This window comes from Staurois parvus, unplaced genomic scaffold (assembly GCF_062004578.1).
Source record: "Staurois parvus isolate SC_StPar_1 unplaced genomic scaffold, SC_StPar_1.0 ptg001146l, whole genome shotgun sequence".
Taxonomy (NCBI): domain Eukaryota; kingdom Metazoa; phylum Chordata; class Amphibia; order Anura; family Ranidae; genus Staurois; species Staurois parvus.
The window spans coordinates 2,341,918-2,366,089 of NW_028318942.1; the positions used below are offsets into that span (position 1 = coordinate 2,341,918).

General features: G+C 39.8%; 1 protein-coding gene across 2 annotated transcripts in view; it reads right to left on the reverse strand.

The window, feature by feature from the left end:
- Positions 1 to 11,134: 11,134 nt before the first annotated feature.
- Positions 11,135 to 24,172, reverse strand: part of LOC149439237 (embryonic protein UVS.2-like) — a 62,195-nt gene continuing 49,157 nt past the window's right edge. Inside the window, exons 1-12 of one of the 2 annotated variants that reach the window (XM_089659300.1) lie at positions 21,765 to 21,845; positions 21,255 to 21,282; positions 20,195 to 20,260; positions 19,132 to 19,266; positions 18,928 to 19,045; positions 18,083 to 18,258; positions 17,921 to 18,002; positions 17,695 to 17,822; positions 16,707 to 16,822; positions 13,716 to 13,941; positions 12,441 to 12,559; positions 11,135 to 11,353 (exon numbers count right to left, since the gene is read on the reverse strand). In XM_089659300.1, the coding sequence (XP_089515426.1) occupies positions 11,135 to 11,353; positions 12,441 to 12,559; positions 13,716 to 13,941; positions 16,707 to 16,822; positions 17,695 to 17,822; positions 17,921 to 18,002; positions 18,083 to 18,258; positions 18,928 to 19,045; positions 19,132 to 19,266; positions 20,195 to 20,260; positions 21,255 to 21,282; positions 21,765 to 21,845 (1,494 nt within the window). Of the gene's footprint in view, positions 11,354 to 12,440; positions 12,560 to 13,715; positions 13,942 to 16,706; positions 16,823 to 17,694; positions 17,823 to 17,920; positions 18,003 to 18,082; positions 18,259 to 18,927; positions 19,046 to 19,131; positions 19,267 to 20,194; positions 20,261 to 21,254; positions 21,283 to 21,764; positions 21,846 to 24,172 lie in introns of those variants that run through there. The other variant, XM_089659298.1, reaches the window with a different exon arrangement.

Consider the following 24,172-nt stretch of genomic DNA (forward strand, 5'->3'; position numbering starts at 1 on the left):
TATTTTATGTATGTTTATCGCCATACTAAGAGAATAGGATGTGATGATATGATTTTATTGTAATTTTCTTCTTATTGTACCTTGGTTTAGCTTTTTATATATTTTAGTGTCACTGATTGGGACTGGCTAACAAAAACAATTAAAAGGATATAGCCATCTGCACCATTTTATAATTTTATGTATATTTTTTAGTATGGACTTATGTATGTCCAGTGTTTTTATTATTTTTTATTGCTTATTAGTAGCTACCCTGGTTTTAATGTTAATGAACACTATATGTATATGGATTTTTATGAAGTGGTTTATATGCTAGTGCTATATATACTATCGATTTGCCCTTTAATTTGGTTAATTGGAAGGCACCTACCTCATTACCATATAAAATTAATATATATGAAATTGGCGTTTGGATTAAATACCGAAGAGAGACCTTTATGGGGTTGTAGTGCTGTTATTGATAATGACAGCCGGCTGGCTATACATGCTGTTGTTGTAACAGTATGTATAAGCAATAAAACCAACGAAAAATGGTGCCCATATCGGTATCTGGACTTCTTCAGTTCGCACTTCTAGAATATGGCGCCTTCTTTACTGCGCATGCGCCTAGCATATAAATGGACGACGCACGGCTCGGCGTTCATTGGCAAATCCCCCCAGACGACGTGCGTGTGCACGAAACGCGTAGGAGGAGCCAGGAACGCCGTGACGTCACGCCGCCGGAGCATCGTCGAACTCCGGCGGCCATCTTTACCATTGGACGGTCAGTCCGTTGTTTTATATACACCGCTGTGTACCTTGGATGCTTTATTTGTTAATAAAACCCTTTGTAATCACCTACTACACTATGGAGGCGTCCTTGTTTTGACTCCCTTGGATAGTATTCATTTGCAGTCATCGCTGGGTAAGGAACGTATGTGATCTTCAAGGAGAAGTCCACAGGCTACCTACCAAGGGATCACACAGAAATATCCAGGAGCTCTTGAGGGAGGCTAGCATACTACCCTATCCTGACCAGCTGATGTCCCTGAGGGGAATACATATTAACAAAACGCTCATTTCCCTGGGCGTTCTGGTGAGTGTGCATTCTTTCAGCACTATTTTGCACAAACGCCTGAGCACCAGGAGTGCAGAACAGAGAGGAGAACACTAAAAGTCACCCTATTTTATGAACTATCACGTTTGTTCAGTCATTTATTCACATGAATCATCTATTTGTCTTCATTAAGTATCTTGGTTTTGTAGCGCTGCATTTTTGATTTATGTTATTTTAAAGGTGTATGGTTACCTGATGTACAGCTGCTGCAAATAGGTGCGCTCGTGTGCACATTTTTCTTTACCTGTATGTATTTTATGCATTATACAGGTTGCTGTTCGTTACATGACATTATATGCCACTTTGATTGTTTTGGTGTTTTTTCTTTTGTTTGTTTTTTTTTTGTTTGTTTGTTTGCTCTGTCATTGGGCCGTTGGGAGTGGGTGGGAGGGTCTATTTCACCCTCCTTTTGGCATTTCTTTGGTATATAGGCTTGTGGCCAGTAGGTTCATTTCTAGCTCTGAGGAAGGGGGTTCAGCTCCTGAAACGCGTTAAGTTATCCGCATCAAAGACACGGCACTTTTGCGATTGTTTTTGTAGACCACATACACTGCTTTTAATATCGTTGGTTTGTGAGTATACATCCAATTGTCTATTTAATAAACACGTGGTATACCACGGTAATGCACGATGAGAGTGAACCCTTGTCTGTTCTTTTTTATATAAGGACACTTACCTGTCATGGGGTCTAGCGCCATTGTCAATGGGACTAGTTCTTCACTAGCCTCTGGCTTCCCAGCTCTGGCATCTTCAGTAAGGGAAACTGGAAGTGAAGCCTTTCATGCCTTTTGTGATGGGTCCCATAGTCTTCTGGGACCTGGGAAGTGTCCCAGAAGGCTGCAGGGCGAAGATTGGGGGTCAGAAGTGGGAGCAGGCTAAATCCATTTAACACCTAGTCTATCCCTTTTTTTGTGCAAGGACGTAGCTCATAGTTCTTCAGAAGAGAAAGTGTGCATCTATTTGTATATAGTTTTGGAGTATTCCACTCAATTCTGTATCCCCATCCAAGTTACTCAAAAATAAAAACACCAAAAAGAATACCCCCTGTACTGTTCATTGAGACAAAAGAATGACAGACCATGTGCCTGGCTGCGGGGCAACTACTGGGAAAAGAATTCTGGGCAATCAAAAACAAATGTTATGTAACCACTAAACAGCTCATCCACTCCCTCATCATATCACGACTCGACTACTGCAACTCCCTCCTCACTGGCCTGCCTCGCCGCTGGCTATCCCCGCTTCAGTCCATCCTGAATACGGCAGCCAGACTCATTCACCTTTCCAACCGCTCCATCTCCGCCACCCCCCCTCTGCCAATCCCTCCACTGGCTTCCGATTGCGCAACGGATCAAATTCAAAATCCTAACACTGAAGTACAAAGCCGTCCACCACACTGCCCCGAACTACATCGCCGACCTAATATCCAAGTACCACCCAACACGCACACTCCGATCCTCACAAGACCTCCTTCTCTCTAGTTCCCTGGTCTCCTCCTCCCATGCCCGCCTCAAGGACTTCTCCAGGGTGTCACCCATCCTCTGGAACTCCCTGCCCCAACCCATCAGATTATCACCTACTCTCCTCACCTTTAGGCGCACCCTGAAAACCCATCTCTTCAGGGAAGCCTAACCCACCCCCTGCTAACTTGCCGACCTCCTCCACTCTTCCTACCACTCCATCCCCCACAGCTATCTCCTCCTGTGCCACCATCCCCTCTCTCCTAGATTGTAAGCTCGAAAGAGCAGGGCCCTCGATCCCCTCATGTTCGATCCCCTCATGTTTTGCATTGTATTGTTGTTGTTCTGTCACATGTTCTGTCCCCCTTTGTAATGTACAGAGCTGAGCGAACTATTGGCGCTTTATAAATACTGTATAATAATAATAATATTGTATTTTTTATTGATCTGAATCAAAAACTATAGTCTTGAAATGTGCACCTCAAGAGAATTCCAAAAGTTACTCCCCGCAGACTCTCATGTCCATCAAGCCAAGGGATGTGGGGAAGGGGCACTTGTAAGGTACCCTCCCCATGCTGAGAGCATGTGGTATGGTATGGTTCAGGAGAGGAGTTAGCACTCACTGGCCACCATACTTCCCTGGACAGCTAGATAAGGGTCTTGTATGGAACTTGGGGATTTGGCCACACAATTTCTTTGTTTTGTGTTTTTTTTTTTGTTCCCTACTTGTGCAGATTTAGGCAAGCATGTTATTTAAATGAATTGTGTATTTTCAATGTTGCTCTTAAAACCTGATTAAACAAAAGTTCCATGCTGAACAGTATTTAAAATTTTTTTGCACTAGTACGTGTCCCCCAAGGCAGTGTCTAGCCAGCTACTGTATCTTTTTGATTAATAAAAAACTTGTAAATAGTAAGATTAAGCTCCCACACACTTCAGTGAGGTTTGAGGTGCTAAGTTTGGGGTTTGCAGTTTTTCAATTATTGGGTGAACTTTGCATGGTTCAGCTTTAAAGAAGACCATATGTCTGCTAATACGTGCATACAATGCAGATATACTGTACAGTAAATCTTCACAGATGCACTGATCCCAAAATAAGAACTTACCTCCATAAAAAAATACGTCTTTGAAACGTATCTCTTTCCTACCCTACTCTGTTGTATATGTTTAGATGAATAACACAATAGGTAACTTTTTTCTTTAAGTGTACCAACATCCTATGTATAGCTAATAAACCAGATACAGTTTGAAGAACGTTTGGGACTTTTAGGTACTAAATTTTCTTACAACAAAAAAAAACTTGTTAAAATGAAATTGTCTTGATTGTATCTTTTTTAACCACATTTTTTGCTATTTAGCACTGCACTACTGATAACTGATAATTGCGCAGTCCTGCAATGCTGCACCAAAAAAAAATGTATATCATTTTTTCACAAAAATAGAGTTTTCTTTTGGTTGTGTTTGATCACCACTGGGTTTTTTTATTTCTTGGTATATAAACGAAACAATACCAAAAATGTTGAAAAAAAAACCCCCAATCTTCTCTCTTTATGATTTAAAACATATCCAATAAAAAAATCAAATAATAAAATTTCTTCAAAAAAATGTATTCTGCTACATGTTTTTGGTAGAAAAAAAATCTCAATAAGTGTATATTTATTGGTTTTTGTTAAAGATATAGCGTCCACAAACAATGATATATATACTAGAATTTTTATTTATTTTTAAACTAGTAATGGCGGTGATCATCCTCCTAGCTCCCTTGTTTCCTCCTCCCTGGTCATCTCCAGGACTTTTCCAGAGCCTCCCCCATCCGCTGGAACTCTCTACCCCAATCTATCAGACTATCGTCTACTATGCCCACTTTTAGGCAATCTCTGAAAACCGTTCTCTTCAGGGAACCCTATCCTGCCTTCAGCTAATAACGGAATCTTCTATTCATTCTACCAGTCCATCAGCCATAATTATTACCTTTTGTACCACCAGCCCCTTCCTCTTAGATTGTAAGCTCCCAGGATCAGGCCCTCCTATCCCTCTTGTATTGAACTGTATTGTTGCTGTATTGTCTCCCTTTATTTTGTAAAGCGCTGAGCAAACTGTTGGCTCTATATAAATCCTGTATTATAATAATAATAATAATAATATAGTCAGATTCCAATAACAAACGGACACTAACTGACACTGGGTGGGAATTGACTTACTGACTGACACCAGTCACACTAATACAGTGATGAGTGATAATACTGTACACAGTCACTGTACTAATGACACTTGCTGGAAGGGGTTAACATCTTGGGGTAATCAAGGGGTTAAGTGTGTGCCTAACAAGCATTAATGTGTGTTATATGTGCTGATTTTTGCTAAAAATCTCTTTGTTCCTTCCCCCTGCTGTGCAGGGAAAAGACACACGTCGTTTTTGCCAACACAGGGCTCTGGACTGTGACTGGACAGAACTGATCAGCAGATCCCAGCCATGAATCATTGGCCAAGACCTGCTGACAAAATCCCTCTGTATCTAGTCACAGCGAGAGACTGCGGGGGAGAGGGGGAGCATGCACGTGCCCTGAACCCGGAAGAAGGGAGCAAAATACAGATACATCACTGTGACAGTAGGAGCCGCCCTTTTGCAGTACAATGAGGGTGGTTGGCCCTGAAGTGGTTAAAAAGGAAAGGAGATGAATAGCTCTTTCTATTTCTGTTCAATTACATATACAGCACTCCCTAAATTTTAACATTGCAAATCCTCATGTACAGTATATATGCCCTTAACCATCAGAAATACTCAAAGCATAATGTGTTAAAACTACAGCTGATTTTATATCCACAACTGTGCGATGCAGGAAATTCTCAATATGTTTCCCTTGACCAATGATCCACTTCTTCAGGACTAACACAGAGGTATCTGCAATGAAAATCACAATGGAAATTCAATTTCTTACATTAATGTATTTCTGTAGATATAAGAACAAATACTGTATATCGAAACTAATTCTTAGTACTTACTTAAACCTAAACCTAGTACTTAAACTTAAACCTAGGCGGCATTCCCCAAGATCTAGGAATTTATTGTGATATCTCTTTATAGACTCTGGTAATCCTTAATGAGCTCCAATATGATGAGACAGGTAATAACAGAAGATTCCTAGTACCAAATGTACATGGGGTAGGGGAGTACTAAAGGATAGTGATAGGAAAATATTGTAAGTTCCTAAAGGGTATGTTGTAGGCTCTGCAGGTCAGGGCTTCTGGAGCCCTCCCACCCTTCTAGAAACTGCTGGTACTTTTTAAAAGAGGGGTGGATTTGCATGTTTGATGGAATCTGGCCAGTCCCCAGGCAGGAGGTCTGGCATGGTGGCTAGGTCAGCCTTTAAATGTGAGAGGGCCTGATGAATAGGGGAGTAGGGTGGAAGATGGAGTGAAGAAGTACTGCTGGTGAGGAGCCAAGGAGGGCACACCAGAGGAGCGGGTCTGCCTACAGGCTGAAGCTGGACAGAAGGACCTCCACTGTCCCACAGTCTACCCAGGAGAGACAGCCTGTAAGCAGGAAAGGAGCCAGCCCAGCATAAGGCCTGAAAACAGCTTCAACAATTAAGCTACATAAACAGAACAGTGTGAGTACTTCTACACTCTTTGGGCTAAAGAAGGGAGAGGGCGGTCAAGTGCAATACCCAACTAGTTCTCTCTGGGACTACTCAATTTGTTTGTCTTGGAATCCCTTGCTCACAGACACTCTCAAGACAGCCAAGTAGAAGAGGAAATTTTCATCTAGGGTTTGAGGAGGTTCACTAAAGGGGACCAAGTGCTCCTTACCAAGACTGTGTGCTGATTTTTGTTCTTTTTGTGCTAAGAAATTGTTCTCCAGGTTTTTAAACTTCATTGGACATCCTATACACCCCTAGACCCCATCCAAGTTGTGAACCTCTAATAAAACAACAAAAACAAAGCAAGCTCATGGACTGTTTACTGACTTTGGATGAAAGTGTGGAAAATGCAATTTGCCTGGGTGAGCAGAGCTTAGGAGAACCCAAAGTCTTAAGAAAATAGCTTTACACAGAATTTTCTACGATAGTAAGTTTTCATTTTGGGATCAGTGCATTTGTGCAGCTTTATATCTGCATTGTATGCACAGACATAGCAGACATATGGTCTTCTTTAAAGCTGAACTTCAGACAGTAGTGATGAGTGAACCAAGCAAAAATCACTGAACAACTAAAAAAAACTGCAAACCCCAAACGTAGTGTGCCAACCTCACAGAAGTGTATGGGATCATAATCTTGCTAATTGCTATAAAAGCACCTTGAGGAAAGAGGGACTATGTCACTCAAAAATAATAACACAGATGGATCAATGCTTTAATATATTTTATTTTTATGAGGAAAAGGGAAAAATCAGTTCAGACTTTCATATAAAGCACAAAAGAAATGTCCAGCTACTCCTTCAAAATAATAAGTACGAAAGGGAAACATAAAGAAATAGTTATAAGAATTATCACTATAGAATGAATGTAAATCAAACTAAAACCATAAGATGCCAAAATTAGCTCCCATATTCCTGACAAAGCCAATCAAAATACCAAAGGGTAGATATCAATTGGGACAAAATTACTAATTGTTATTTTGTCATTTTAAAAGTAATTGCAAACACGAACATGATCCGATGTAGATTTATTCATTATATATGTACTGTATGTACAAATGTGTGAACTTTTGTATACATGCTCCATCAAATTCACATTGGGTCCTGTAGTGATGCCAGCTTACTTCCAGAACCGGTAGATTTTCTCTTTGTGCCATCTGTTGCTCTTCTATTTAACTGTAATTAAAGAAAGGTCAATGTCGTCAATTAAATCCATATTTCAATAATACCTAGGAGATTTTGTTTTACTCTCTCATTGATCTATTAAAAAAAACAAAAAAACAGAAATACATTCAAATGGATTTGTATATCCAGTAGTAATGGTGTATACTCAGCAAGTATCTCCCATACATTCTCCTTTGTATATCCAGTAGTAATGGTGTATACTCAACAAGTATCTCCCATACATTCTCCTTTGTATATCCAGTAGTAATGGTGTATACTCAACAAGTATCTCCCATACATTCTCGTTTGTATATCCAGTAGTAATGGTGTATACTCAACAAGTATCTCCCATACATTCTCGTTTGTATATCCAGTAGTAATGGTGTATACTCAACAAGTATCTCCCATACATTTTCGTTTGTATAACCAGTAGTAATGGCGTATACTCAACAAGTATCTCCCATACATTCTCCTTTGTTTATCCAGTAGTAATGGTGTATACTCAACAAGTATCTCCCATACACTCTCCTTTGTATATCCAGTAGTAATGGTGTATACTCAACAAGTATCTCCCATACATTCTCCTTTCTATATCCAGTAGTAATGGTGTATACTCAACAAGTATCTCCCATACATTCTCCTTTGTATATCCAGTAGTAATGGTGTATACTCAACAAGTATCTCCCATACATTCTCGTTTGTATATCCAGTAGTAATGGTGTATACTCAACAAGTATCTCCCATACATTCTCCTTTCTATATCCAGTAGTAATGGTGTATACTCAACAAGTATCTCCCATACATTCTCCTTTGTATATCCAGTAGTAATGGTGTATACTCAACAAGTATCTCCCATACATTCTCCTTTGTATATCCAGTAGTAATGGTGTATACTCAACAAGTATCTCCCATACATTTTCGTTTGTATAACCAGTAGTAATGGTGTATACTCAACAAGTATCTCCCATACATTCTCCTTTGTATATCCAGCAGTAATGGTGTATACTCAACAAGTATCTCCCATACATTCTCCTTTGTATATCCAGTAGTAATGGTGTATACTCAACAAGTATCTCCCATACATTCTCCTTTGTATAACCAGTAGTAATGGTGTATACTCAACAAGTATCTCCCATACATTCTCCTTTGTATATCCAGTAGTAATGGTGTATACTCAACAAGTATCTCCCATACATTCTCCTTTGTATATCCAGTAGTAATGGTGTATACTCAACAAGTATCTCCCATACATTCTCCTTTTTATATCCAGTAGTAATGGTGTATACTCAACAAGTATCTCCCATACATTCTCCTTTGTATATCCAGTAGTAATGGTGTATACTCAACAAGTATCTCCCATACATTCTCCTTTGTATATCCAGTAGTAATGGTGTATACTCAACAAGTATCTCCCATACATTTTCGTTTGTATAACCAGTAGTAATGGTGTATACTCAACAAGTATCTCCCATACATTCTCCTTTGTATATCCAGTAGTAATGGTGTATACTCACCAAGTATCTCCCATGCATTCTCGTTTGTATATCCAGTAGTAATGGTGTATACTCAACAAGTATCTCCCATACATTCTCCTTTGTATATCCAGTAGTAATGGTGTATACTCAACAAGTATCTCCCATACATTCTCCTTTTTATATCCAGTAGTAATGGTGTATACTCAACAAGTATCTCCCATACATTCTCCTTTGTATATCCAGTAGTAATGGTGTATACTCAACAAGTATCTCCCATACATTCTCCTTTGTATATCCAGTAGTAATGGTGTATACTCAACAAGTATCTCCCATACATTTTCGTTTGTATAACCAGTAGTAATGGTGTATACTCAACAAGTATCTCCCATACATTCTCCTTTGTATATCCAGTAGTAATGGTGTATACTCACCAAGTATCTCCCATGCATTCTCGTTTGTATATCCAGTAGTAATGGTGTATACTCAACAAGTATCTCTCATGCATTCTCCTTTGTATATCCAGTAGTAATGGTGCATACTCAACAAGTATCTCCCATACATTCTCCTTTGTATATCCAGTAGTAATGGTGTATACTCAACAAGTATCTCCCATACATTCTCCTTTGTATATCCAGTAGTAATGGTGCATACTCAACAAGTATCTCCCATACATTCTCGTTTGTATATCCAGTAGTAATGGGGTATACTCAACAAGTATCTCCCATACATTCTCCTTTGTATATCCAGTAGTAATGGTGTATACTCAACAAGTATCTCCCATACATTCTCCTTTGTATATCCAGTAGTAATGGTGTATACTCAACAAGTATCTCCCATACATTTATCTGCTAAGAATAATAAACGGTAAGACTATGAATATTATCTTGCCTGTTGGTCTTTATTTTGATATGCTGTATTGCATTAACAGATTTTAATTTCACTAAAGGTAATGTGAAGATCATGTCTGCTTAAAGGGGGACTAGAGTGGGTTTTAGTCAATTGTATTTTAGTTATTTTACATTGCTATTTTTGTTTTACTGTATTGACAATTTTATTTTACATATAAATATTTAATATACAGCTGTTTCTTTTTTTCAGTGTGTGCAGTAAGAGCTTGCTGGGTTGTCTAATAGGAAAACCGTGTGTACTTTCCAGCGCTCCAGGAAATAATTTGCCAAAGAGAGGCCAAGGGAACCAGGACAGGAGTGGCCTATAGATAATGCTTCGGGGAAGCAGACCTCCTCAGACGGTGTAAATCGACCACTGGGAAAAGAGCAGACAGGTGGGGCAAACACCAAGTGCATTATCCAAGAGTTATTCAAAGGTGTAAAAGACAAAAACATACTCACAGACATAGCATGTATAAAAAGCTTTGCATAATGGAGATGGCCGCAACAACAGGCAAGGTGTTCTGACTGTCAGTGTGGTCAGGTGACTGACGCATTTCGGGGACGAGTAGCTCTGAGGAAAGGGACTCGTCCCCGAAAAGCATCAGCCACCTGACCACAATGACAGTCAGAACACCTTGCCTGTTGTTGTGGCCATCTCCATTACGCAAAGCTTTTTATACATGCTATGTCTGTGAGTATGTTTTTGTCTTTTACACCTTTGAATATATTTTGGATAATGCAGTAGGTGTTTGTGCCACCTGTCTGCTCTTTTCCTTGTCTAATAGGAAAGCCTAGTGCTGTACTTGTTTAATGAAATGGAAGATCATTCAGCTGTGCGTGTAACTTGAGATCCTGCTATTAAAATCTGTATTTACACCATAGCAGTATAAAAAAATGTATGCAACATTTTTTTTATTAAACTAGCTAAAAGAGATAAAAAAAGTGTTTTTTTTTAAATTATCTTTTGCTCCTGATCATAATAAATAACTACAAGCACAGGTAACCTTATAAAACGTCAGTTGTGTTCATGTAGTCAGATCTGACCATAGACCTGCAGAGTCAGGGAAGCACAACGAATGTGTAGTTCAAGAAAGCTGGAAGTACAACCTACATTTGTGATGAGCCAACATGGCTGCCCCTTATGTACACATAACTACAAACTATTAAAACATACGAGATTTCTAAAATTATACTAATACGATTGTTTACAGTAAGCTTATCATATGTATGTATATAAAATCCTGCATTGAATTGTTGCCATGTGACTGGCTGATTAGCAATTTGTGTTACCAAGCAATGAAACAAGTGTACCTAATAAACTGGCCAGTGAGTGTAATTCAAGGTAAATGTGCTTTTTAACCAAATGAGACTTCTATTTTCCTTTAATTTCCATTGCTAATATTAGACATAAGCAGATAGCTACTCACTGAAGGTGTAGGAGATTTGGAAGCCCTTCGCCTGGTCAGACGCGTCACTGTGGAATACGAGAACCATAGAATTGCCTTTGGAGTACAACACAGGGATGCTGAGATCACCACAGAATGGACCCCTTTGTTTACCATCCATGAAGAGTTTTAGATAGTCATGTATACAGAACCTGGCATACTCTACATGGAAATCACTGATGGTCAGAGCAATCTGAAAAAGAAATAAAATTATGACTAACATGACACCATATCACCAATCTACAACTGTCAATCTACTTTCTATGTCATTCACCTGTGTACAATAGACTCAAGAAACTGATCAGCACCCTCCCTTCCTCTCCCTTGTGGTCCTGTTACTCCCAATCAGGATGGCAGGAATTAGCCCAGGGCTGCAAAGTCATGTATAGCTTGAAAAACAGCTTACAAGGTCACACCGCCATTGATCAACCAGTTTCACAAAATACCATCTGCACTTCATGCCATCACTGGGAAATCATCCAGAAAGTCTTGATGGTGTTTACTAAAGGCAAATATATGGTTCACTCTTCAAGAGCAGTTGCTCCAGAGCTTAGTAAATGAGCTTTGCTGACTTCCATCATCCAATCATGTGCAAGCAAAATGCAGGGGTTTTTTTTATTGTCTTTGAACATTATTGGGTATTTTTTGCAAAGTGAAGCTTTACCTCATTTACTAAGCTCGGGAGCCACTGTACTTGCAGAGTGCAACTGCAGTTTGCAAAGTGCAGTGTCTATTTGCCATTAGTAAATCATCTTCATAGTCCTAGAGAAATCTACTTTAGATTTACCAACAGCCATGTAGCGTAATGCTCTCACCCAGGGTTTCTTTACCAGGGTTCCTCCAGAGGTTGCTAGGGGTTCCTTGAGCGATGAGCAATTTCTGCCTTTGAGATAAATGCCTTCTGACACCATTAATATGTTCAACTGCCTGTAAGGGGGTAACTCTTTCCAATGACTACAAATGTGAGGAGCATTCTTCCCATTGACCATCAGATTAATGTGTCATGAGTTGTAGATATAGTAATTTTTAGCAGGGGTTCCCTGAGACTGGAAAGTTATTTCAAGGGTTTCTATGTGTTGAAAAGGTTAGGAAAGGCTACTCTAAACAATACATTCCATTTACATTCATTCAGGTAGGCCCTAGTGAATGCTGCTGAATTTAAATGGGTTTGTACATTTAGACTAATGTGTCTGTCCAAGATTAAAGTTTTGTTTGTGTGTCAATTTTAGAAAATTATGGTGTCCAGTAATTAGGGAGAATTATTGAGGTATCTTGTTTACCTTATATCCAACAGGAGCTGTGATGGTGTAGTTACAGTTCATGTATGGACTGTAGTTCCCTGGATAGCCCGGAGATGCAAAGCTGCCTTGAGAGTTAAAGAAGGTTCCTCCACACTGAACTGTGAGAATATAGATATAGTAAATACAGTAAGGAGATCTATAATAGTACGAAGGTCTTCAAAATGTTTCAGCACATATATATCTGTATATATATATATTTTTTTTTAAAGTGTGGAAACCTTTTGAAGAACCCCCATATATGGCATCATTTTATGTTTATGTATGTATTGTATATGCATTGTTCATCCTCTCTTTCAGAGTTCCAGGTTAGTCTTTTTCTGGGACTCCACTCTCCAACCCTCATGGCAGAATGCAGACCTAGTGATCTGCCTCTCAGGACCAAATACTGCATCGGTGCAAGAAGGGAGAGAGCCACATGCTCTACCTTACCCAGAAGTGTAGTGATGAGAGGTTACTGTAGTTGAGGGCTACCATGCAAACCTACTATTTTGTCCTAAATTGGGAAAGTACATCAAAGCCCCAATTTGTGCTGCTGTAAAATTTATTGATCCTGCTCTCCCCCATTGCACTGCTTGAGTTAAATGCTTCTTTAGTCTACAAGGAGATAAATACGTTGAAATGCTTACCATATTTCTCCCTCCCACAGGCTTCCTCCATGCTGTGAGAATGGTCCCTGAAGATGCTTCTTTTTGCTGTTTCTCTAGCCAAAGACTTTCAGATGTCATCAAGTACTACACAGGATCAGCAGTCATGAATTGTTTTTGTACTTATTCCAAACTGCCCTAAGCAAAAGCAAGCATTGATCCCATGCAGTGCTGGGGGAAGGGAGTCTGGTCCCTGCACTCTACCCCAGATAATTTTGAATGACATGGTCAACCCTATAGAAGTCTATGGGGATTTGCCAACCTCTTAGTTTTGCAGTGGGGCAGAGAGCAGGGATATACAGCCAGAGAGATGATTTATACAGCATCTGATCCAAAATAATCCGTAGAGGTAAGTGTTATCACTCCTACAGTGGATCCACATACACATTGAACAATCTGTCAGCAATTTATAGTGCGAGGGCCTGACCGACTGGTTTATTCTGATTGTATATACTAAAGTAAGTGACTTTATGGATTGCTTCAAAGGTTGCAAACAGAAGTTAAAGGACATCAGACTGATGTGTCAATAGTCCCTCCTCGGCCCTACATCTATGATTCTTCAGTGTCTTTCTCTGAAAACTTTTACTACCAATAAAATAAATCAGCATACCTGAGCTATATGTAGCTTGGAAGCCGACCCCGCCAACAGCCCCGTCACTGACAAGCTCGACCAGCATATGACTTGTGGACGCGATGAGTGGAGGGATGGTTATACTGCCGCACATTTTATCCAGCAAAATAGGAGAGTTCTTAGAGGGACCATCATAGATCCTCATGTAGTCAGATTCACAGTTAGGAGAGGACTGGATATTAAAGCTATTGAAATTTAGTGAAGCCTAAAAAGTGACACAAAAGAAAATGTATTATCTACAGTAAACCTTAAGCTTCACATATTTGTAACTGCAAACTGCATTATTACGTAGTTGCAAACTAATGCAATCAAGGACTCAATAAATGCTTGAACCGCTCCTTAATGAAGTGCCCTCTAGGTAGGTAGGCTTTGTTGGGGTTATTTAGACAGAGGCTGGGTAGCAGCCTGGGATGAGTCAGCCTGGGAGTGAGGTAGTGAGTTCACCTTGGGACAGGCTGGGAGGATCTCCAGGTCAGGGCTTCTGGAGCCTTCCCATACTTCTAGAAACAGGAGGAACTTTCTAGAAGAGGGGCAGAGGAGGGGAGGAAGCCTAGATCTGCTTGTTTAGGGGAACTTGGCCATTTCCCAGACAGGAGGTTGGGCATGGAGACCAAGGACAACCCTTAAATGTGGCATAGGCTATGGAGCAGGGGAGTTGGGTTGAAGATGAACTGAGAGAAGGCTGGAGTGTGGAGCATGGGAGGGGGCTCCAGGGAGGGGAACCTATCTACAGGCAGTATGCTGGAAAGGAGGATCTCCACTGTCCAATGTCTCTTAGGGAGGACATTCTGAGCAGCAGGGAAGGAGTCAGCCCAGTGAAAGGCCTGAAAGCAGCTACCAACCCACCATGCTGACAGAACAGGACAACAGTGTGAGTACTCCTATACCCCCTGGGCCAGATAAAGGGAGAGGGTGGCCAGGTGCAAGACCCAACTAGTTCTCATTCAGGACTACTTAAATGCTAGATTTTGGAATCCCTTGCCCAGGAATACCCTCAGAGCAGCTGAGTGAAGAAGAAGGATTCACCCGGAGTCTGGGGAGGCACACCAAGTGGACTTTGGAGCTCCTTAAAGAGACAGTGCTTTATTTTGCAGATCTCACAAACATGTATGTGGATGAAATCCAAATTAAAGTCAGGCACTGTCCCTATCTAACATGAAAAACAAATTATCCCATCTTCCAAACAAGGTAAAGAATGGAATAAAATAAAGGGACTTTGAATGAGTCGAAATTCGATGTATAACCACAGATTAGTAGATAAAACTATATCAAAGTTTTTTATTACAAATAACACTACACAAACATGTTAAAACATCAACCTTAGAGCTGTATACAATATATCATTGGACATATTAAATGCTGGTTTGTATGCCACATGTGAAGAAGTATCTGTTCCGATGATAGAAGAAAGAAGGAGGGCGTTCAGAATCAACACGTTTCACTACCACTGCTTCATCAGGATTCCCACCAGTAGAAGAATTTACTACTACTACTACTACAACAACGTTATAAATCAAAATAAATTTGAATCTACTATATAATCAATATACTATAATAATTATACATATTATAACAATTCAATAACAATGGAGACAATGGAGAAATTGTCTCCATTATCTCCATTGTTATTGAATTGTTATAAATATGTATAATTACTATAGTATATTGATTGTATAGTAGATTTAAATTTATTTTCATTTATATAGTTGCTGTAAATTCTTCTGCTGGCGGGGATCCTGATGAAGCAGTGGTAGCGAAACGCGTTAATCCTGAACGCCCTCCTTCTTTCATCTATAATTCATTGCTGGTAGTTTCTTCAATGAGAAAAATAGGCTTAAACAAGACACATTTGGGGGAAGAAACTTTTAACGGAAGTCTTTAGTTTAATACAATATTGAATAAAGTCGAAGAAACCTTTGATCTAATGCTATTGGGTTGATTTATTAAAGGCAAATAGACTGTGCACTCTGCAAGTACAGTTGCTCCAGAGCTTAGTAAATGAGGTAAAGCTTCCCTTTGGCTAGAATACCCAATCACATACAAGGAAAATAAAAAAAACAGCTTTTTTTTCTTGCACATGATTGGATGATGGAAGTCAGCAGAGCTTCTGCTCATTTACTAAGCTCTGGAGCAACTGCACTTGCAGAGTGCAATTGCACTTTGCAAAGTGCAGTCTAATTGCCTTTAGTAAATCAACCCCTACGTCTTTGGATGTTGCAATATCATTACTATTGGTAACATACTTGTAAGACCCATGTTGTTCCTGCTAAAATCTCCATTCCAACAATCTCCTCACTACCAGATGTGGGGTAAAAGAAATTTAGCACATCAGAGTGGCCAGCATAGACTCCCAGCCATGAAGTGGTCATGATAGTCTGAAGACTATAAAGTGTGCCATATTGAAGGGAAGTATTATTTCAACATATGGAGACATTGGTGGTTAAAGCAGAATGAGGTTCAGAGACATTACATCTTACAGGGCCTACTCCCAACCTCTGGCCTAGCCATAACGTCAAACCACCACCATCTCTAAAAGTCTTTCACCGTGGCAAAATAGAACAAGACAAAGCGCTGTAGTCTTATATTTATTTCAATGTACAAAAGTGTGATGTTCAGGTAGGTAGTATTTGGAACATTTCCTTGGCTGTACACTAGGCAAGTCTCATTTTTTTTAAAAGGTAAATTTCAGGTGATCTACAAAACAATCTTCAGATGGGAGTTTGTTTTCACAGCTAAGTTGCTAGACATTTAGGGGTTTATTTACTAAAGCTGGAGAGTCCAAAATCAGACTCCCTTCTGCATAGAAACCAATCAGCTTCCAGGTTTCATTGCCAAAGCTTCATTGAACAAGCTGAGGTTAGAAGCTGATTGGTTTCTATGCAGAAGGAAGTCTGATTTTGGACTCTCCAGCTTTAGTAAATAAACCCCTTAAGGTCAACATTTTGCATGTCTTCATTCCTGTTTCCTTACCTGCCCTGATGAAGCCCTGATCAACCAAACGCAGTCAGCATTATCAGGATAAGCAAAGGGATAGTTGGCAGAAGTGAAAATTCCTGTATTACTATTAAGCAAAGTAGAGCAGACATCTGAGAAGTAAGAAATAGACATATACATTGTATTTAGTTACTGGAGGAATAGATTAATAATCATATTAATAATGGATTTGTGGGAAACAGGAGAGGGGGTATTAACCTTCTATTAGATTAAAACTGCTGTCGTTTTGAACTTATAATCAAATAAACCTTGAGCTTAACCCCTTTATGATGAAAAAGTAATCCTTCAACGGATAAGTTCACATTTTGACCAAAAATAATAAATGCACATATTTTTGCAGGTAATAAAAATGTATTTTTAATATCATGTGTAGGAGGAACCTGTAAAGTATTGCTCCAGTGACTGGTGGATTGCTGGTGCCATGCAGGTCTCTTTCAGACCTGTCAGCATATCTCCTTGCCAGTACGGGATGTACGGGCACGCAGATATACTGACAGGAAGATACAATGAACTACTATGGTGCTCCACAGCGCCATGGAAGTTCATTGAGAGCTTCAAACCCACAGCCGCTAAGGCTATCGGGACTTGTGGTTCATTCATTCACAGAAAACTGAGTGAATGACAGGGCTAGCTGAGCCCCACATGGCCACACGGTTTTTAAAAAGTGACAGCTGGTACGGGGAACTTCTGCCCTTACTGCTGTCACCGGGCAGTGGGCAGTGGCTACAGCAATTTGGAACATATTACAAGTTCCCCCTAAATGAATTTGATATGCATGGGATTACCACTTATGAGTACATTATTTTTTGTGTGCCCCCCTAGTTGGGCCCAGAAATAAAAGTGAACATTTTGTTTTTGTTAAAACATTTTTTTCCAAACTGTAAAAATTAAGTTAAAATGCAATTATAAAAAGTATAATTTCTAATGTTTAAAACTCAAAAAATTGGAATGTACAGAAACTTACTGCATTGATAAAGTCGGTTAATTTTAAGGACATCCAAGGCACTCAGCCCAATTCTCTGTCCAATAGGCACATTGGGGTCAGGCTTGGGGACAATTGTGGGTTGGTTTGAAGTGTTGGTGAATGCATAGCTGGAAAGTGTTGAATGGAGATAAAATCGACATATTACCATTAAAATATGTTCTCATTTATGGGTAATTCAATAGCTAACACAAAAGTCATGACTTACGCATCATAATGCATCACTGAACCGTAGTCATATGGACTGCCCAGGTTATTGGTGTCCGCTTTAGCAAAATCACCCTGGTATCCTGTAACAAGACAAAAGCAGTGGTAATGTCTCTTTTTAGAAAACAAGGCTAAATTCTCTTTGTGTAAATGTCCCCATTACCTTCAGAGATATACTGGTAATTGATGTCAACATAATTGTCACGATCACTTCTGGCGTGTTCATGGTGGAAGCCCAGGGCATGTTGTAGTTCATGTTGTATAATCCCCCTATAGACGCAGCCACCACCCAATGAAACTGTCTGCCTTCCACCAGTTCTTCCAATATATGAGTAACAGCTAAAAATAGTAAATATACAGTTCAAAAGAGTTATGCTTTAATATAATTTAGGAACTAAAGACAACTGGTTTAATTGACACAATGATTGAATCTGAGCTACAGAAAGAAAGCAATCAACATCAGTTTGTACTAAGCCTTTAAACTTTCTAACTCATAACGGCAGGTGTATCCCTATACATGAGCCCAACTCTAGTAAGGACTATGGTGTTTGGGAGATAAGTAACATTGTGCTGGCTCCAAGTACTGGATCCACTGCCCACTTTTGGACAGATGCAGTTTGTTTTATTTTGATTGTAACTATGGGTTTTTTAGGTGGAATCCTTTGAGTTTGTTGACACTCAGCCCTACTCCCCCTCAGTCACTACCATTCTTCTACTAGCTACTCAATGTATGCAGTGCTGGGATACAAATCCTACGCCCCTGTGCTGTTTCTGCTAGGTACAAAGAGAAAGGAGACCACCAAGAACACCTTGTTGTTGGCCTGTGACTTTCCTTTATATCTACAAATGTACAGAGGAGTTCTATAGTGTTTTTGGAGGAAATAGAAAAAGAGGAACTGTCATGCACAGATAGGTGCAGTAAAGTATAAGGTGTTAAAGTTTTAGATGCTCCCTACCGTCTAACTATATGTAGAGAAATCTATCGGACAATAGACAAGACAACCTTACCCATCTTCAGGTGAGATGTTGAGATAATTGTCTCCCATTGTAAAAGGCACAAACCTCACACAAGTCAATGACTCAAACTCTGTCATGGCGAGTGCAATCATATTCAGGTCATAGGGACCTGGAAACAGAGATAGAAGGTTGGGTTTCTACAAATAACAAATAGCAATGAATGTTTCACTGTAAGAGAATGAAGAGGGAACTCACTGTATTTGGATGATATGATGTAGGGAACAGGAACAATGCCATCATCGCTTTTAGGCCAAAGGCAAGAAGTACAGTTGATGGCGCTGCGGTCAGTCTGTATCAGAATGTCACCTCCATACAGGAGTGTTTCACTATCTAAAAATACAAAGTTTGCTTACAGTTAATGCACTAAAATGTATTAGATTTAACCTGCCCATACACTGTGAGCTGACTGAAGTTTGCAATATGGGTGGCTGTGCTGGCTCTGAAGAAGAAGGGATCTCCCTTTGAAACTCGTCAGCTTCACCCGGACAGTCTCCCCTCTCGATGGGATTCGCACGTGTCTCCTATTCCAGTGTTTCGATTTTGGATTTTATATGCCTTATATATTGCCAATTTTGTGAGTATATATTTTAATTCAATAAATTCACTCTTTTTTGCTGAGGTAATGCTCAAGGTTGGTGCGATTTTGTTTTTGTTCTTCTTTACAGTTTATATCGGGCTTTCCCAGCCTTGTGTTAGAGCTGCACAACCTTTGATGGGTTAATGGACAAACTTTCCATCCGCCCACTACTGATCTGGGTCCCTGAGCGCAGGAAGTGTTGTTTTTGTTTTTGCTGGCCCCCTTCCACCTGACGAACTTTGATTGAAAATTCAAAGAATCCAGACAGAAAATTTTCAAACTAACAGCAGCTGCACCTAATCAGATGCAGTACAATACAAGTACAGGGGCGGACTGACCATTGGGGAACTCGGGCACTGCCCGAGGGCCTGGGGTTAGTAGGGGGCCCCATGAGATGTCCCTGGTACCTTTCATAGGCTTTTTTGGGTGTGATTTGAGTGTGGGCGAGGACACAGGGGCCCCATGATCCCCTATTGCCTGGGGGCCCCATGAGTTGTCAGTCCACCCCTGAATGTAGGAGTATACAACAGAATACAATAGGCACAGAGGGAGACTTGTACATCTGGAGGAATCTGTTAGACTCAACTTTTTTCATTAGAATTCCCTATTGTCTATTGGATTGCAGGATGGCCCTAGTACTCTCATATTGCAGTAAAGAATCCTATGATTTAGAATAATTACCTTTATTAGCGTGCAATATCTTGCTGAAGATCCCTTCATGGACTTCTGAGCCTCTACTCTTTGAGGCTACAAATACAAAATACCCATTAGGCACATTTTGTCAAATAATTGCAACCAAAAAAAAAAGTGAATAATTTTGTGTAAATTTTGAGCCCATTATAAAAATGTAATTATATAATAATAAAAAAGGGTAGCTCTAAAAAACTGGCCCTGATTTGTGAAACTTCTGGTTGGATAACCTTTTAAACTTGTAGTTTGTGGGTGAAGTTCCCTGAATGCCATTATAACCATCACCTAAGTTAAGGGGAGAAGGCTTTAAAGAGACCCTGTTGCAGGACCATTATTTTTAATAAAAAACATACATATGATTATAAGTGCATTCAACATATTTTAGGCATACCATTAACTATAAAAACCTCCCTTGTGTAAACAGCCGAAAGCTCGGCCGGAGTTGCATCTTGTACGTGATGTCAGCATAATCAGAGCTTTTGCTCAAGTGACATTTTATAGCTTTCCTCTTTATTCCTCCACTGGTCAGCTATATAAAAGTTTATGAGGGGAGGGACAGAGATGCTGGGCCAGCACAGACAGTAATTGGACACTCCCAGAAGAGGAGAAGGCTATGAGAAGCAATACGGGAGAGGACTGTGCTATGGAAAAGACTCTCAGATTAGTCACATTTTCATTACAAGTTCAAAGCCACATTACATGTGAATATTAAATCATTTATGTAAATAAACTACTGCAAATAAGCTTTTAAAATAATTGATTTATTATGATTTTATCTGCATTGTTTTTAATTGGTGAAAGGGTCTCTTTAAGGTAAGGGATCTTTACCCTCAGGGCTATTAAAATGTGGAATAGTCTTCCTCAAGGGTGGTTCTAGATGGACAAAGAAAAATTATTTTAAAGATTCTCTGATTGGGCTGATCAGGACCAATGGAGTTTTTATTTTTAGGAATTAAGATTTCGGATTAGGAATTGTATCAACAAAACATCTAAAAGAGAACAGAAAGAAAACAAATTTCTATTCTTTAAAGAAGAATGTTAAAAAGCTTACCAGCTTTGTTCACTCCAGGTAGATGGTACTGAAAATGGAATGTTTTGTATCAATATCTTATTTCAAATTAATGCAATGATAACAGATAACAACCCCCCAATCTCCATCTGTCAGAGTCCTCCTCAACCCTCCTGCAAATTTCTCAGCATTAGGGTAATATCCTTTTTTAAACAGATGTTATCACAACAGTCATCATTGGAAGATTATACCGTACCCTCTGCTCAACTATAATATTATGGATTTCCCATCACTTTCTGTCCTAGTGGCAATGGCCAGGACAATGGTCTAATCTCCCTACAGGGGACCCAGGCAGTAACAAGAAACTGACTGTTAAAATCTGCCAGGATTCCTGACCCCTCACCACTTTATTCAAAACTAAAGGGAAACAATTTTTGTTAGCGTTACACTTCACTACTAGCTAATATTGTCAGTAACTGATTAGATATTATACTTTCCTAAATCTAGTTTTCCCCTGTCCCCTGTACTGTTCATGCCAGATCATCATCTCACCTGTATTGGTGCCGATAGAGGTAGACTGGTCACCAGCCCCGTAACACAGCCCAGAAGCAGGAGGAAGACCTGGTCATTCATCTTGTTCAGAATTCTCCTTCCCTGTAATGTGAATTATCTTCTCTCGGAAGCTTGGTGTGACACATTCATCCTCTGGATCACCTTTTATACAGTTACCAGAGAAGATCTGACCAATCATGGGACAGGAAAGCAAATTTTAAGCATGACCTAGGTGGACGTTTCAGGGAATTAGAAATGTATAATTATTTTACGTGTGACATTATGGTTATTATTACCTAATTATTATCTTGATATCTCGCTGTCCAATTTGTAATTGATTGTCATGGTCTCACGATAATTGTCTATAATGATATAGAAAGGTTCTTGTATAAGTGATATAATCATCAACTGTTTTTTCCAGCTTAAATCTAAATGAATGGGGACCGGCAATGCATTGTTAGGGTCATGGTTATACCGATTGTACAAGATAATTCATTACTACAGTGCCACGAGCAAAAACCCATAGTAGACCAACAGAGATAATCCCTTTTCTAATATGAAACTTGATCCTACAAAAAAAACCTGATTGCTTAATCTGAGTAAACCTGGTCTTCACCAGAACTTCCACAGGCTACAGTTGAGTATTTAGTTATAATTTATTCCAGGTATATTGCACCATCAGTTCAGGCAGTGATTTAGATACTATACATTCCCGTCAGTTCTAGCTCTGAAGAAGATCACAATCTCACATACTAGGGACACATACCAATGCTTGATTACTGCCAGTACCAGTACAAGGCTCAGTCAGCACCAATGCCTGTTTACAGCCAGTACCCACGTCTGATTAGAAACAGTACCAGTACTTGACAACCAGTACCAGTGCAATCCATTACCAATGCCTGATTACAGGCAGTACCAGTGACAACCCCTATCGACGCCAGATTATAACTAGTACCAGTGCTCTATTATAAGTGTTACAGGGTGCTGCGCTACTTAAAGAATAATAAGTTAAAAAAATGTAATTCAATAATGTAATCAAACCAAAAACACCGAAATTTGAAATATAGCGCCAAGTTCGCACATTATTGAGCTTAGTCACAAAATCGGTTTCAGTGCCTGATGACGAATTTCCCCACGAATCATTATCACTCAATTCTGCAAGTGGTTCTAATTTACTATCGCTGTTCTCTAGCCGGTCTAAAACCGCTTTTGACCTAAAGGGACGCTTTTTGGAAGCCATGGACTTTTCTCAGTTTCCACGCAGAAGGAAGAGTAAAAATGCAGGCAGGGCACAGGACAAAGCACTCGGGACAAAATGTATGTGAAATGGTTTGATACAGTAATTTTAGTATCAGATTTTAGTGTATTGAGTGAATGTCCCGTACGTCCCGATGCTCGCAGGTAACGGAACCCGGATGTTGGCATCGGCCGGAGGACATGGCCAGGGAAGCTGCAGGGGGGACATCACGGGACCGCAGGACAAGGTAAGTGCTCGAGGGATCCCAGAGCAATGCTGCAGGGTAAACCTCAGTGTAGCTTGGGGGTTACCGCTTCTGGTACTGACAGTTAACCCCGAGCTACACTCGGGAATACCGCCAGGGGGGTTAAGTAGCGCAGCACCCTGTCATGCTTATTATTGATTTTTCACTATTTTGGAAATAGTTAGGTGTCTGCGGCCACTTTATTTATTTTTTGGGGGTCATTTGGGGTAGGAAGGTAGCTCAGGAGGATCATCTCTATACTATGCCAGTTCTCTATTACAGACAGTTATTCCAAAAACCTGTGGAAAAATTAGTTTCAAAAATACTCACCATGCCTCTTAAGTAAGTGGTATTCCCTATTAGCTTCTAAATTTCTTTTTAATATTCAAATTGTCCCCTAATATGAAGAGTATCTGCAGACAGAAGACTATAAAGCCCTGGTACCCAACCTGTGATTTGGAAGTCACATGTGGCCCTTTGGTACTTATTGTGGGGCCCTCAGGATCCTTGTAGACAGAAGATGTTTTTGTGCTTGCTCAATAAATTGACGGAAAAATATTTTTAGAACGGGCTTCTGATAGATAAATAGTAAGTTTTATTTGTTTCACACAATTTGACTTTTTTTCTCTGCTGTCCATCCCTTTTCTCTTTTTGTGTTTTTTTTTAATCTTTTATAATGGATTTTGTTGAAGGAGATATTAAATGTGGCACAAGTCATGAAGGGGCTGTGGGGAGGACAAATATGAAAGCACTGATTTGTAAAAGGAATATAATAGCCGTGATCTCCATCAATGACATATAATGTTTCTTCAGTCTATGACTGTCTGCTCAAGCATGTCTGCAGTCCCCAGCAACTCCAATCTCCAGTCAGTCTCTAACCATCACCTGTTTACATATTCTGACTATGGGGGTCAATTCATTAGGAGT